The sequence below is a fragment of the Mirounga angustirostris genome, unplaced genomic scaffold (assembly GCF_029215605.1).
Source record: "Mirounga angustirostris isolate CCGP_5_RB_7025 unplaced genomic scaffold, mMirAng1.0.hap1 SCAF_10, whole genome shotgun sequence".
Taxonomy (NCBI): domain Eukaryota; kingdom Metazoa; phylum Chordata; class Mammalia; order Carnivora; family Phocidae; genus Mirounga; species Mirounga angustirostris.
In genome coordinates this window covers 370357-383900 of record NW_026991718.1, presented here as the reverse complement: position 1 = coordinate 383900, position 13544 = coordinate 370357, and the positions used below count along the sequence as shown (strand labels likewise).

Below are 13544 nucleotides of genomic sequence, written 5' to 3'. Positions count from 1 at the left end.
TGTTAAAAAATTTAAATTTCAGAAAGCTCTATGGTTTCCTTTCTGTTTATTTTTTATAGACTTTACATTTTAGAGCAGCGTTGACAGCACAAATCACGAAGAAAGTACGGCCACTTCCCACAGAGCCTCTACCCCCACCTACCAACAACCTCCCACGTTATCTACAGCCCCCACTGGAGTGGTTCACTTGTTACAGTAGATAAACCCATACCAACACACCATTATCACTCAAGGTGATAAAGCACAAAGAGCACGTTGGGAATTAGACTGGAGCACCTCCAGAGACTCTTCTCATCCCAGTATCAGGATTCTAAACATTTTCAAATGCACTATGGTCCTTAGCCATCTTCAAAGACCTGGAAAGTCAATCAAATATTCTTGGCCCACCCTTCCCAAAAGTTTGATCTATAATATTACCATCAGCTCCAACACATAGCTCCCCTTCAATTCTATGAATACTAAAAGTAGGAGTCCAAGTAGGCAGAAATTCAAGGAGACTATCAAATGGAGACACAGGGCCGCACCCATCACTGTGTAGAAATGTAAACACAGGGGTGCAAATTCCTTCCCACAGTACGGCGGCTCATCAGACCCTTTAGAATCACCCTTCCTGTCACATGAAAAACTGATGGTAGGACAGGTGGTCCAAAGCCAAGACCGCAAGTAGAAAGAAAACGGCATCCCGCGGCCAGATCCTGAATGAGATTTCAATGTGCATTCTGCCATTCTTCACTCTGAATTGCCAACTTCTGTTGTCTAAGATGAAGACAACTATTGCTTACATTTGCAGGGCACTCAATTAGCAGGATTTTTAATATTCTCTCCTGTGCATTTTCTTTGTTCTCACTGACCTTGGTATAGGAACCAAGCCCATGAAAAAAATCAACGTGCAGAAAAGGTAAGTGGCAGGTCCGGAGTCACGAGGCGTGTTAGTGGAAGAGTTAACATTAGTGTTCAGACCTCCTAAGCTTCAGTACATCCTTATCCCTCTCTTCACTGTCTGATGTAGTTCGTTTGCAGCTCCATAAAGGCAAAGGGAACTGAGGGGAATTAGGCTTAGACTTAAGGAAAACATTAGAGACAGAGCCTCAAACAAGGTTCCTAAAAAGCAAAATTAAAACCAACTGCATTACTGTGATATGACAGGGAGCCGATCAAGTATTTCTGGGTTGATACAGTCATTTCCACTAATATGGTATTAAGCCTATTAAAAAGATATGGAAAATCGTGGAGAGGATGTACCATATTTTGCAACTTATATTTTAGAGAAAGATTTTGAACAATTTTTCTTCTATGTATTTGATTTTTAAGAATCCCCAAAAAAGCCACAAAAGCTTTCTGAGACAAAGGATGAAAGAACAAATGTAGTAAGAAATATTCATTTCATCTCTGCAAACCAAACACATGCTCCCCGGCCCCACCGTCGGCTGCCATGACACACAGAGAATCCTGAGGCCCCAGCACGGCATGGCTGGCGTCCCTGAGGAGCAGCCATCGTTCTCCCCTCACCTGTCGGGCATAATGCTCTATTTCCTGTGCTCTGGTCTGATACCAGTCCATAACCTTCTCTACTGTAAGCTCCGATGTCCTGTACCTCAGTAACCCGGGCTGGGCGGCGTATAAGAACTCGCTTTCATCTTGGAGACTCGGCTCGACCACCGCTCTGCAAAGCACAAAAGGAACAATTGGTAACGGACTGGAATGCTGGGAAAAATGAGAATTTTGTGGAAGACAGAGAGAGAGGAACAGAGATGGGGAGCGAGTGGTGACAGAGACAGGGAGCATGCATGTATGTGTGGGGGAGGGGGATGGGCGTGTTTGTGTGTGTTTTCCCGTATCTGTGGGCACACTTACAAGATAAATGGGACATTTGGGAGATGCTTAATTTATTTTCCTATTAGGTTTCCCAATTTAAAAAATCAGGATGGACAAAAAAATCAAAACAGCCATGCCACAAATCAATCAAATAAGTATTAACGAAAATCAAAATCACCCTGGGAGGCTTTTACCAAATGCACATGGCTGGGAGCCTGCCATGGGCGTACTCAATCAAAATTACCTGTGAGGCCAGCCAGGCCTCATTTAGGAAAAACACCTCCAGGTGATTCTACCTGAAATATATTTTCAGAAACCTTGTTTTCCATGTTCATAAAAATCAGAGGAAATACGCCTTATTTACATCGGTAACACACCCTTAGTAGATATCAGCAATGGGGTACTGCCCTGACATTTACAAAGTACGGAACTGCTCTGTGCCACTCGCCGAAGGTAAAGAAGGACCCCAAGAGGAAAGTACGCAAGGCTAACAGCCCAGGGATCACAAATTATGAGGAGTTTTTAAGAGGATGATCCTGGCCAATTGCGCTCCATAATCAAGGACTAAAAAAAAAGGGCTTAAACCAAGAGAGTTCAGAGGGGCCTATGGAAAGCTGCTGGGCGCCACTAGGGCTATCCATTCACCTGGGCCAGCCCACAGTAATGACAGGTGCTCTCACAGTTACCGTTACAAGGCAGTGGGCTCTGGAGTCAGAACTGAAGCACATTGCATCGCTGAAAGCTCTGAAACTCTGCATTAATTACTGAGCTAAAACTAATCTTAGATTCATTTTATTCATATAAAATGGGGAGAATGCAATGCCAGAGGATTTAAAATAATACAAATTAAATACACAGGGAACATCGTCTAGCACGGAGCATGTGTTTAATTTTTTATTTACAGGTTTTTTTTATTAGAATTATTAGTAGCTGTAATATATGAGCAGACACAAAGCCCATTAAGATTTGGGCATTTTAGTCACATGCTTTGACAACCTACTGTGCTTATAATTGGTAGCCCTTTACCCAGCTGGTCTCACAACTGCCATTAACATTCTGACTGGTGGTTTTTCCCCATCACTGTCACGAAAAAAGTCACATTTCCCCCTGAAATCTTTAAAGCTGCCCATTTTAGCAGGGAAAAATACCCACGAGCAACTCTGAGGTCCTCTGATATTTTTTTCAGTCCTTAATATTTCCCTCTCGGCACTGACAGAATTTCACTGCTTTCTCCTTCCAGAAGCTGGCTTCCCTCACTCCAGTATGTGGGGCTGTCTGCCTTCTCTCATCTTCCTGGTGGCTCCTCCTGGGTCATCTCCACCAGAACAGCTTCATCCAGCCGACCCCTGCATCCTGGCTCCTCCCCACACCCAGTGAAGCTCTCTCCTCTCTACTCACTCTGGACTCTCTCTTGGTCTCGCCGTTGACTACAGCATAAGCTACCACATGCACTACAACAACGACCCTATTTGACCCCTAAGTCACACTTCACTCAGAAGTCCCAAAATCTTCCTATTTGCTCCCCCATGTTTCACAGGCACTTCAAATGCAACAAGATCAAAACTGAATTCAGGATCTCCTTGGGTAATATAGTTATCTCTATAAAAACAGAAACCTGATTTTATCATGCCCGTGCCTACTTTTATAGCCTGTAATCTGCTGTAAAATATTCTAGCCTCATCTTGGTGCCAATCTCACTTTCGTTCTGGCTACTTCAACAAGACAGGTCTTTATTTTTAGTCCTCGAAGGGGACATTGCCTTGAGCCTTCTTCCAACATGCTGTTCTCTCTGCTTAGAACACACCCCTCTCTTTTGACAAACTTGCCCTCCACTGGGCTAAATTAAATCCTGTTAATTCTTCAAATCTCAGATTTCACAAGATTTTGCCCAGGACGGCCTTCCCTGCCCTCCACCAAGCGGAGGTCTCCCTGTGACGTGCTCCCCGCACACCCTCCCTGGGCTTTCCTAGCACCCATCATGTCGGTCATTTACAGCAGGACCATTTTTCCCACCACAGTATAAACTTCACAAGAACAGGGACTGCATCTGCTTTTCTTCCTTCAGTATTTTTGTGTCTAGCAGAGGACAGACACCAATTAAACGAATAAGCAACAAACGAATATGTCCTGTAATACTGAAAATCTGTACCATCTTCAAAAGCATCTTTTCCTCTGTCAAACTTTTCCTGACTTTTCATTTTTAGTTTTAGGAGTTCTGGCACAGCAAGCTCTGCTTACATTTCAGCTTGCTGTGGTTGGTCTGGGAAGAAATGCCCTCATGCCTTGCATCTACTTAGAATCATACAAAGGCGCAGGCTGCGGGGAACTGGGAAGCAGGGGATGAATGGGTCGGGGCTCTACCCGGGCTACTCTCTCAAAAGCCCATCTGGAAATGAGAGAGTTCACCTGTCAATGGTCTCTCCACACCTCCGCCTATCACCTGTCTACTGGCCCTGACCTCCCACCATCTCCAGTTTCTCTACCTCGTCAACCTCTCACTACAATTGCTAAGTGATGACTTCTAATTAAATATGGCTGATGAAGACCACACATTTAAGCTCCACTGTCTCCTGCAACTGCCCTGAAATGGCAGCATAAGATCATTAACGGGAGAGGGGTGGAGGATGCCACACACACGATCAGGAGGAGCAGGGTACATGCACACCATTACCTTCCATTCTAGGAAGCCCACAGTTAACGGCCAGAACTAAAAAATCAAGTAGCAGCACGACTGTTATTCTGAGATATGGAGTTAACAGCAAAATTATCATCTGAAAGAATTAAAAGTAATTGCTTCTGGAGAGCAGAAAATGGGGAGAAGGGTACAAAGGACTGCGGGTTTGGGTTCTGCTTTTTTTTTTTTAACAACAAGCTTTGTAGAAAATTTTAGCTCTTTAATCTACTTGCAAATATATATGACTTTTATTAAAAAATGAAAACTAAATTAAAAACAACTTTAAAGATTTATTTATTTTAGAGACAGAGAGAGAGAGCACAAGAGGGAGGGACAGAAGGAGAGGGAGAAAGAATCTCCAGCAGACTCTGCGCTGAGCACAGAGCCCAATGTGGGGTTTGATCTCACGACTCTGAGATCGTGACCTGAGCCAAAACCAAGAGCCAGACGCCCAACTGATTGCGTCACCCAGGCACCCCTAAAAATAAGTTTTAAAAAGCAAACAGCAAAAACACAGCAGGACATTCAATTGCCATTACACTAAAAGTTATTGGAGTAAAAAAGGTAACTAAGAATTACTTACTCCATTATCTCAGATATCCAAAACACAACAAAATGAAAGGAAACGGCCAACGTTACCACTAACATTGAGAGAGCTCCCAAATGTCACCTGCAGTGATTACACTACTGCTTAGGGCTTTTATTTATCATTTATCAGATAGTATATATACATAGTTTCAAAAATCCAAAAGCATGAAAAGAGTCCTATCAAATGAAAAGCCAGCAATTCCATACACAATCCATACTGCCACCATCCTTGCCACCCTCTATGCCATTTTTACATCTTTCAGCCATCTTCCTGGATTCTCCTCTACGCATCTGAACGGTATGTGCTTGTGACTATTTCTGATTTATCTACCCTACGTGCTATTCTGCTCTCTTAAGCCACAACCATCCACTTCCCCTACACCCTTTTCTCCCATGGTGGATATATCACAATTTACCACAATTAAACCACTAATTATTTGCATTATTATTATTATGTGATTATGATTATCTTCTCCTGAGCCAAGTGGTACATTATCAAAACTACTGCTCTTTTTGAACAACTTTTCATTTTCTGAAGTTAATAAATGCCAAGTGTCCTCCTGTCCCGCCCACGGACTCCTATGCATCCACCGCTATGCTTTCCAAATTCTCTAAAAGATGTATTAAGAGCAAAATATAAACTGACAAAGATTTTTCCCAAATAGTCAAATATAACAGGTAATATTCCTGTTCCATTTTTCAACATTTTCCAAGAGACCTGGCTCCTGAAGCCATCCACACCCTTCCACAGTCTGTGCTGGCTGCTCGCTCCCCCGACAAGAACACAGCTGGTCAGCCTGGGCCCTCCCGTTGCCACGGCCTATGTTAGAGCCCAGTTCTGAATCTGATGGCTTTTTTTTTTCCCCCTGACTCCTTCATTTTAATAAAACACATCTTATATGGCTTCCTGAAATGAGATGTACATGGGTGGTAAATTTTACAAAATCTTACATGATTAACCTCATACTTGATTGATGATTTTAGCTAGATCTAAGAATCCTGATCAAAAAATATTTTCCATCAAAAGTTTTTCTTCTAGCTTCTATTGCTGTTCTGGAGATATCTGGAGATGTTCTGGAGGTCACTCTAATTCAAACTTCCTTTAATGTAATGTTTTTCTCTCTGGGAGACTGCATCCCAGATATTCTGGAAGGTCGTGATGGTATGCTTTAGTGCACTGGGCATTTCAATCTGAAAACCCATAGCCTTGGGCGCCTGGGTGGCTCAGTTGGTTAAGCGACTGCCTTCAGCTCAGGTCATGATCCTGGAGTCCCGGGATCGAGTCCCGCATCGGGCTCCCTGCTTGGCAGGGAGTCTGCTTCTCCCTCTGACCCTCCTCCCTCTCATGCTCTCTGTCTCTCATTCTCTCTCTCTCAAATAAATAAATAAAATCTTTAAAAAAAAAAAAAAAACCCATAGCCTTCAATTCTAAATAATAGGCTTGAAATATTTCTTATAAATTTCTTCCCTTCTAAAAAAAAAAAAATTTCTTCCCTTCTATTATATATATCATCTCTTTCTAGAATGCCTATAATTTGAATATTACGTTTGTTTTTTTATCTTTGCTCTCTTATCTAGCTCTATAATATTTTTATTCTACTTTCTGAGAAAGTACTTTGCTTTTACCTTTCAACCCTTCTAGTTTTTAGACACCAACTATCGTATTTTTTGTTTCCCAAAGTTCTCGTAGTTCTCTGTTCCTATGTTATAAAATCCTTTTGTTACTTCACAGCATCTTCTCTTATCACCTGGGCAATATTAATTTTTGAAGTTTTCTTTTTGTGTGGCCTCTGACTTTCAGTTCCATTTTCCATGTGTTCTGCCTGCCGGCGCCAGTCCTTGAACGTCCAGGAAGCTCGGGGGTTGTAATAGGACTTACTCATTTGCTGACTTCACTGAGGCCTGGTAATGCACGAATCTCTCAGGACAATATGTCAGTATCTAGAGGCCTCTTCTCAGAGGCTACTCCATTTCTCCAGAAATCTCCAAACTTCTACTTGGGGAATATGCCTACACTCCAGGAGCTGGGAGGTGGCAGGGAACCAAAGCTTCAACGTTCAGGACACAGATTTTCACTAAATGCTCCGATTTTCAACTCCAGCACTCCCAACCCCACCCTATGCTGTGCCTGATGCCCAGGAATCTGGAGGATTTCTGGATCAATCTGAAGGTTGTAGGCCTCAATTCATGAATCCAAAAAATTAACCTCTGATTTCATGTAGGAGAAATATGGAAGGAGAGATAGTGAAGGAAGATTTACCTGACTTTGAGGAGTGAGGAATAAGGGAATTCAAATGCTTTCAGCCCCATCCCTCATCTCCCACCCCCTTGCCAGTAGTTGATGACTCCACGTTCTGAGGCTTTCTAAGGTTAAGTCTTACAAAAATAAAAATTCAAACTGAATCAAAAACAAAATTGTGTGCATACCATAATAACAACCATGAAAAGTATATTTCTATGTGTCAAAGACTAAAAGGAAATACTTTAAAGAAGAAAAGAGTTGGTGTATCAGGATCATTTTTTAGAGTATTTACTTTGTAGCATTTAATATTCTTCCATTAAGAAAACTGTAATGTAACTGAGTAAAAATCAAGTCAAGTGTTTAAAACAACTCCACTCAAACTCTCTAAATCAGGGACTATCAGGTACATGGTCACCTACCACACACCACCTCGAAAGGGCCTTCTAATCATCCATCCCGGAGAAATGAAGGTCTCTCGCACAGGCTCATCCTTACCTGCACTCCAGCTCCTCGCACCAATCTTTATCTCGGTGTTTGTGTTCATGCCAAGGAATGAGCACCAAGGAGTCACCATTATAACTTAAATTAAAAAAAATATATATATACATAAGCATTTAAAATACACATTAGCTCAATGACTGGTACACAAGGAACATGATGCAAAAAGTATTTCTATGACCTTATATCTCCATTCCTGCTTATGGTACATTAAGTGGTACATGTTACATGCTATATACAATATGTAAATGGAAAATACCAAATTATTGATTTCTCTTCAATCAGAAAATGGTTCAAGAAGAAAAGGATATTATTTCAAAACTAAAAATTTGGCAAGGAACTAAAGGACAGCATGGGTGTGTGTTCATTCACACATTCTAAAACATTTATCAAGAGCCTAAGTTTTGTGCTCTTATTATCAACATAAATGGCCCCTTGCCCTCGAAAAGCTTATAGTCTTAACTTCCTGTGATCATAGAAGTGTTCTATAACTATGCTATCCACTATAGTAACCAGGGCCTACGTGCACATGTATTACGCACTGGAAATATGGCTAAGAGAACTTTAATTTTATTTAATTTTAATTAGCATTAATTAAAATTTAAATAGACACATAAAATTTAATTTAAATTTAAATAGTGGCTACCGTATATGACAGCACAGACCTGGAGGACAGGTAATTATTAAGAGGGAAGAAATGATTTTGCAGGTTAAAAATAACACTAAATGATCAAAAGGTACAGATTTCCAGTTAGAAGATAAACAATACTAGGGATGTAATGTACATGATGACTAGAATTAACCCTGCTGCATGATATATGGGAAAACTGTTAGGTCAGTAAATCCTAAGAGTCCTCACCACAAAGAGGAAATTTTTTTTCTTTTTCACTTTATTTCCTTTATATTTTATCTATAGGAGATGATGGATGTTAGCTGAACCTATTGCGATAATCATTTCACAGTGTATGGAAATCAAACCATCATGCTGTGTGCCTTCAACTTACACAGGGATGTATGCCATTTATTTCTCAGTAAAACTGGAAAGAAAGCATATCACTAAAAAATGAAGAGGAGAACTAGGAAGGGAAAAAATAAGGCCTGACTGGATGGAATTAAGAATAAATTCAGAAAGAACAGTGAGGTACAGATAGTAGAGTATGGTAACAGAGCAGAGCATCATTCCACACATCGGGCTGCACCGAGCACAGAAACCCAGCTGCCCAGCACCTAGCCCTGCGGTCTTTGGCATATAACTTTCTAAAGCGAAACACTTCAGACATTACCTTGAAGGCCCCTTTTAGCTCTAATACTCTGTAAACCCATGACAATAGATGAAACATTCTGAATTAAGAAGACAAAAATTTTAAGAACAAATTTCAATTGATCTGCTTTATAGTTCAATGAAACATTTTCTCTCCTGTTTCTGAGTATTAATAGTTGCAATTTTCTAAAATTTATCATAGCCCCAGGGAAAGGATTGCACTTTCTTATAATAGGTTGTATTTTGCTCTTTCTTCTCTTATGAGGTTATGCAACATGCCTTGCACAAGAAACACTTTGTAAACATTTGAATATTATGTCGGTGAAGAGATTAGTCCTCATGTACGAGGTAACAGGAGCCCACTGGGTGGTTTCAGGTAGAAGATGGAAGCTGAAAGATCTGAGAACGGGCAGTGCTGTCCATCAGTCAACAGCGTCCCCGTCAGGTGAATACTGGTGCAAATTATCCGAAGTCAGTTTCCCGTTAGATATAGACAAGAAGAAATGTATTATACTTTATTTTATAAACACAGTTTTTGACCCACCTTGCAGCTAGCATGTAATGTCCTTGCAAACTGTGTACCAGAGACACATTCGTGAAGGCATCTGAGTTCATATTTTTAAATTTCTGCATCACATAGATGATTATTTAGCATAGATGCCACAATCACACTATTTCACTTGTCACCAAATAAAAAACTATTTTATTTCCCTCTATGTCAATAACTAATACTTTATCACAGGCTACTGAAATGGAAAGTAAAGAAGAACATGGGGGATACAACGATGATAATAATGTTCACTCCTCCAACAGAAGAATAAATTATAGAAGTGAATTAAGGAACAAGGAAAAAAAAAAACGAACGATTACTGCCTTTTCTAATTAAAGCAGACACGGTTCCATAGCTACATAAAATGCTTTCTAAAAGAATTTTAGAAAAATGTATCGCAAGTTGAGATTTGTACTTTCTACACAAAGTACATATTAGATACAAGGGTTATTACTGAAATGATGAATAGTGCCGTGGGACCCTCAGCAAAATAATATTCATTGGGTATTTAAAGACTAGAAGCTATAAAACTTTGTTAAGCTTCACTGAACAGAAATGGGTATGAAAACATACCTATTTTTATCAGAATGCAGTATTAAAGACAAGTTCTGCTCAGAGGTACACTCCAAAAGGCAGGCCTGGAGAATCCTGAGTTCATAAAGTATTTTTGCTGCATTTTCGAAGCGAAGCACAACTGAACGTCTCTAAATGTGCTGGTCACCACTGATGTAGTAACAGCACTGCCTGTACTACTCTTAGTATATTTGCAATGATCGGCAACATTATCTTTAACATTTATTGATCTCTTACTATGGACTAGACAGGATAAAATACATTTAACCTACAATAGCTCATTTAGTCCTACCAATCTAATGTAGCTGGTGATAGGATCTTCCTCGTACTATAATAGGAAAACCGAGGCCTAAGTTAATTTGCCCATCCTCATAAAACTAATAAATGCCAGTGCCAGGATTTCAACACAACCAGTTAGAATCCAAAACTTAAGACCTCGAGCGGGCACAGGCCCCTAGAAAGGGCACAGGGTCTACAGTCTAGCCCCCACCCGCAAATCCATCCATTCTCATTTCTACCATTCCCGTGCTTCATACCTAAGAGCCACCAGGCAAGATGTGTAGGTGGCCGGAAGAGGGTCACTTGAGCCTTCCCGATATTTAACTCAAATTCAGACAGCCCAATAAGGACCATTTACATGCATATCTAAAGTACAATATAAAACCAAACTCAATACCAGTAGCTTACTAACATGATGAAACTAACTTCTACCAAATATGGCTGGACCTTAGGTCTGATTACCGACACTTATGTAAAAGCAAAAAAAACCAAAAACTTTCTTTCTGCTCTTTTCTTACAGGATGTTTCTGCAAAGCAAGCTATTTTAAAACACATTTTAGGAGTTTAAAATACTTGCTATAAAAATACTGTAAGTTCTTTATCATGCTTCAAATAACCGCATTTCAAAAACAGGATCTCCTCCCTACCCAGAACATAAATTCTTTTGAGGGCAAAATTTTTGTTTGTTTTGTTTACTGCCATATCCTCAATACCTAAAATAGTGCCTGGCATTTAGCAGACTCTAAAATAATGTGGCAATTGAACTATTAAATGAAAGCATAAAGATTTTTTTTTAAGTGAACACTGTCAACTATACTCAATTTTTTTTCAAAAAAGTGCTCTCATGAGTATCACAGAAATTCAAAATTGGAATAAAGCAATGAAAGGGGACAATCTGTTCATAAAAACAGATATGCCAAGGAAGTACATATACATATATATAGAGAGAGAGAGAGAATCTGCAGATCTGAGCGTGAGAACACAAACACTTTCCTTATATAGACCACTGCACGCTGATGAAACAGTAAGCTACACCAACCAGCAGTGGTGCACATCTAATCGAGGTAGTGGGACATGTCATGTTCTAGTTCAGGTGGGAAAAATATTTCAGACTATATATTTCCCTAAATCTCACCATTCTTTACACTTGAAAATAACTAACTGGTTCTATCATTACCTTTTTAAAAATGCCCAAATTTTAGTTACTTATTCTTTCATAAGGTAAGCAGAATGACAGCACATACAATAAAATTCAGAGAAAACCTTTTTCATTAATTCTGTTCACAATAAACATATTAGTCATATAAATCAGTCAATGCGCTAGGTGAAATTGTGGTTCACAAAAAACCTAGGGAACGCACTGCTTCCTTCTAAAGAATTGTAGGAAGTTTGGGGAGTTGCAAAAGTTACACTCTGAATCTAAAGTTCCACAAACACAAAACACTTATATATACTTTGTTTCATCTTTGTCTTTTAGTGTTTCCACTTGGCTTAAGAAGTCTTAAAACTTAAATGCATCAACCCCCCACTAAAAATGGGAAGTACAGGGTAAACTTAAATGATCCCTTTACAAAATAATGGCTGCTTAATTTTAAGATTCTTTATATTAGAACCCTGTTCATTGTTTTATTCCAAACAGTAACTTTGCTGGTTTCATCTGAAGGTAACATCTGTCTGCAGGGAAGGAATGAATATTATAAGTTCTATTATGTTTGACTATTCTCTCGCCAATTATTTCTCACACTAAATTTAAATGTTTTATTTCAAAGAAATTTTATCAAGAATAAACTTACAGAAAGTTCTTTTGTTCGTGTTCTATGCCGTGGAAACAAAAGGCAAAATAGACTGCGCATTACTACTAATTGCCACCATTTAATGCACTGGTTTTAAGATGTGGAGTTATATTTATTTCTGTTATTTAGCATAGAAGAAAATGTTCTGGTAAATAAAGAACAAGAAATAATAACTTGAGCCCACATGTATACTACACTGTGGTCACCATTACTGAACAAATCACACTGGTCTGAAACTCAGTGGGAAACCAATCAAAACGCTGTTTTCATTCAGAAGGCCAGGCTGGAAAAAAGCTATCTAAAGGCATCACTCCGAGTTCTCTTCTGAACCAACAGGATTCACTCTCATTAACATATGACTTAGAAAATACAGCAGATTAAGGAGGTATTTTGAAACTTAACCCATATTTTCAGATGTTAGCGAAGAATACAAGAAACCAGGGTGAAAATACCACCTCCAGGACTGGACTCTCCTCCCCGCTCCACCAGCTACTTCATCTGTTCCCTGGGACCCAGCTGCTTCATCTATTTAGCAAATACTGTAATATTATCTGCCCCAAATGAAGACAAGACTAGACAAATATTTTCTTGAATTCTAATCCATTATAATTAAGAGTACAGTGTCAGAGGTCTAACCTCTGTGACAGACGCCACCCCACACAGCTGTGTAACCTTGAGGGAGTTCTTCAATTGGCCTGTGCCTCAATTTCCCCATTAGTAAAACAAAGAATAACAGTATTAACCTCATTTGGATTTGGGGAGAATCAAGTGAGCATATCTAAAGACTTTAGAGTGGTACCTGATACATAATAAGTGTTCAACCATCATAAAAAGCATCATTATTCCTAACACCAGCAAGACGGTTTTCATGGGGAGTAAAACACAAGATCTATGTAACTGGTGACATTTCAAGATCTACTTTATGATAAATAGTAACACTATATAAATAATACCAATGATTATTTTTACAAATACCTAGCAACTGCACACCATCCTGAACATATGGTACCTGGCCAACATAATAAGCAGTAATAAGCAGTGATGAGCTGATTTATGGGGTAGAAATAAGCAACAATATCTACAAGGCATCATCTCTCTCCCAAAATGCTTAAAACAAAGTTTGAAAATAAATATTTTACCATCAGCAAAGGATGACCTGATTACTTCTGTGGAGAAAAAAGAACCATCATGCATTGTTGGTGGGAATGTAAATTGGTGCAGTCAATGTAGAAAACAATATGAAGGTTCCTCAAAACCATATGATCCAGTAA

General features: G+C 39.5%; 1 protein-coding gene across 5 annotated transcripts in view; it reads right to left on the bottom strand.

Annotated features, from left to right (window-relative positions):
* NBAS (NBAS subunit of NRZ tethering complex) overlaps nt 1-13544 on the bottom strand; it is a 322841-nt gene that overhangs the window by 200316 nt on the left and 108981 nt on the right. For all 5 annotated transcript variants that reach the window (XR_010405385.1, XM_054509604.2, XM_045884116.3 and 2 more), the window contains 2 exons: nt 7815-7898; nt 1510-1663 (listed from right to left, as the gene is read on the bottom strand). Coding sequence is in view for 4 of the 5 variants with exons in the window: in XM_054509604.2 (XP_054365579.2) it covers nt 1510-1663; nt 7815-7898 (238 nt within the window). In the remaining variant the exon portion in view is untranslated. The remainder of the gene's footprint in view (nt 1-1509; nt 1664-7814; nt 7899-13544) is intronic.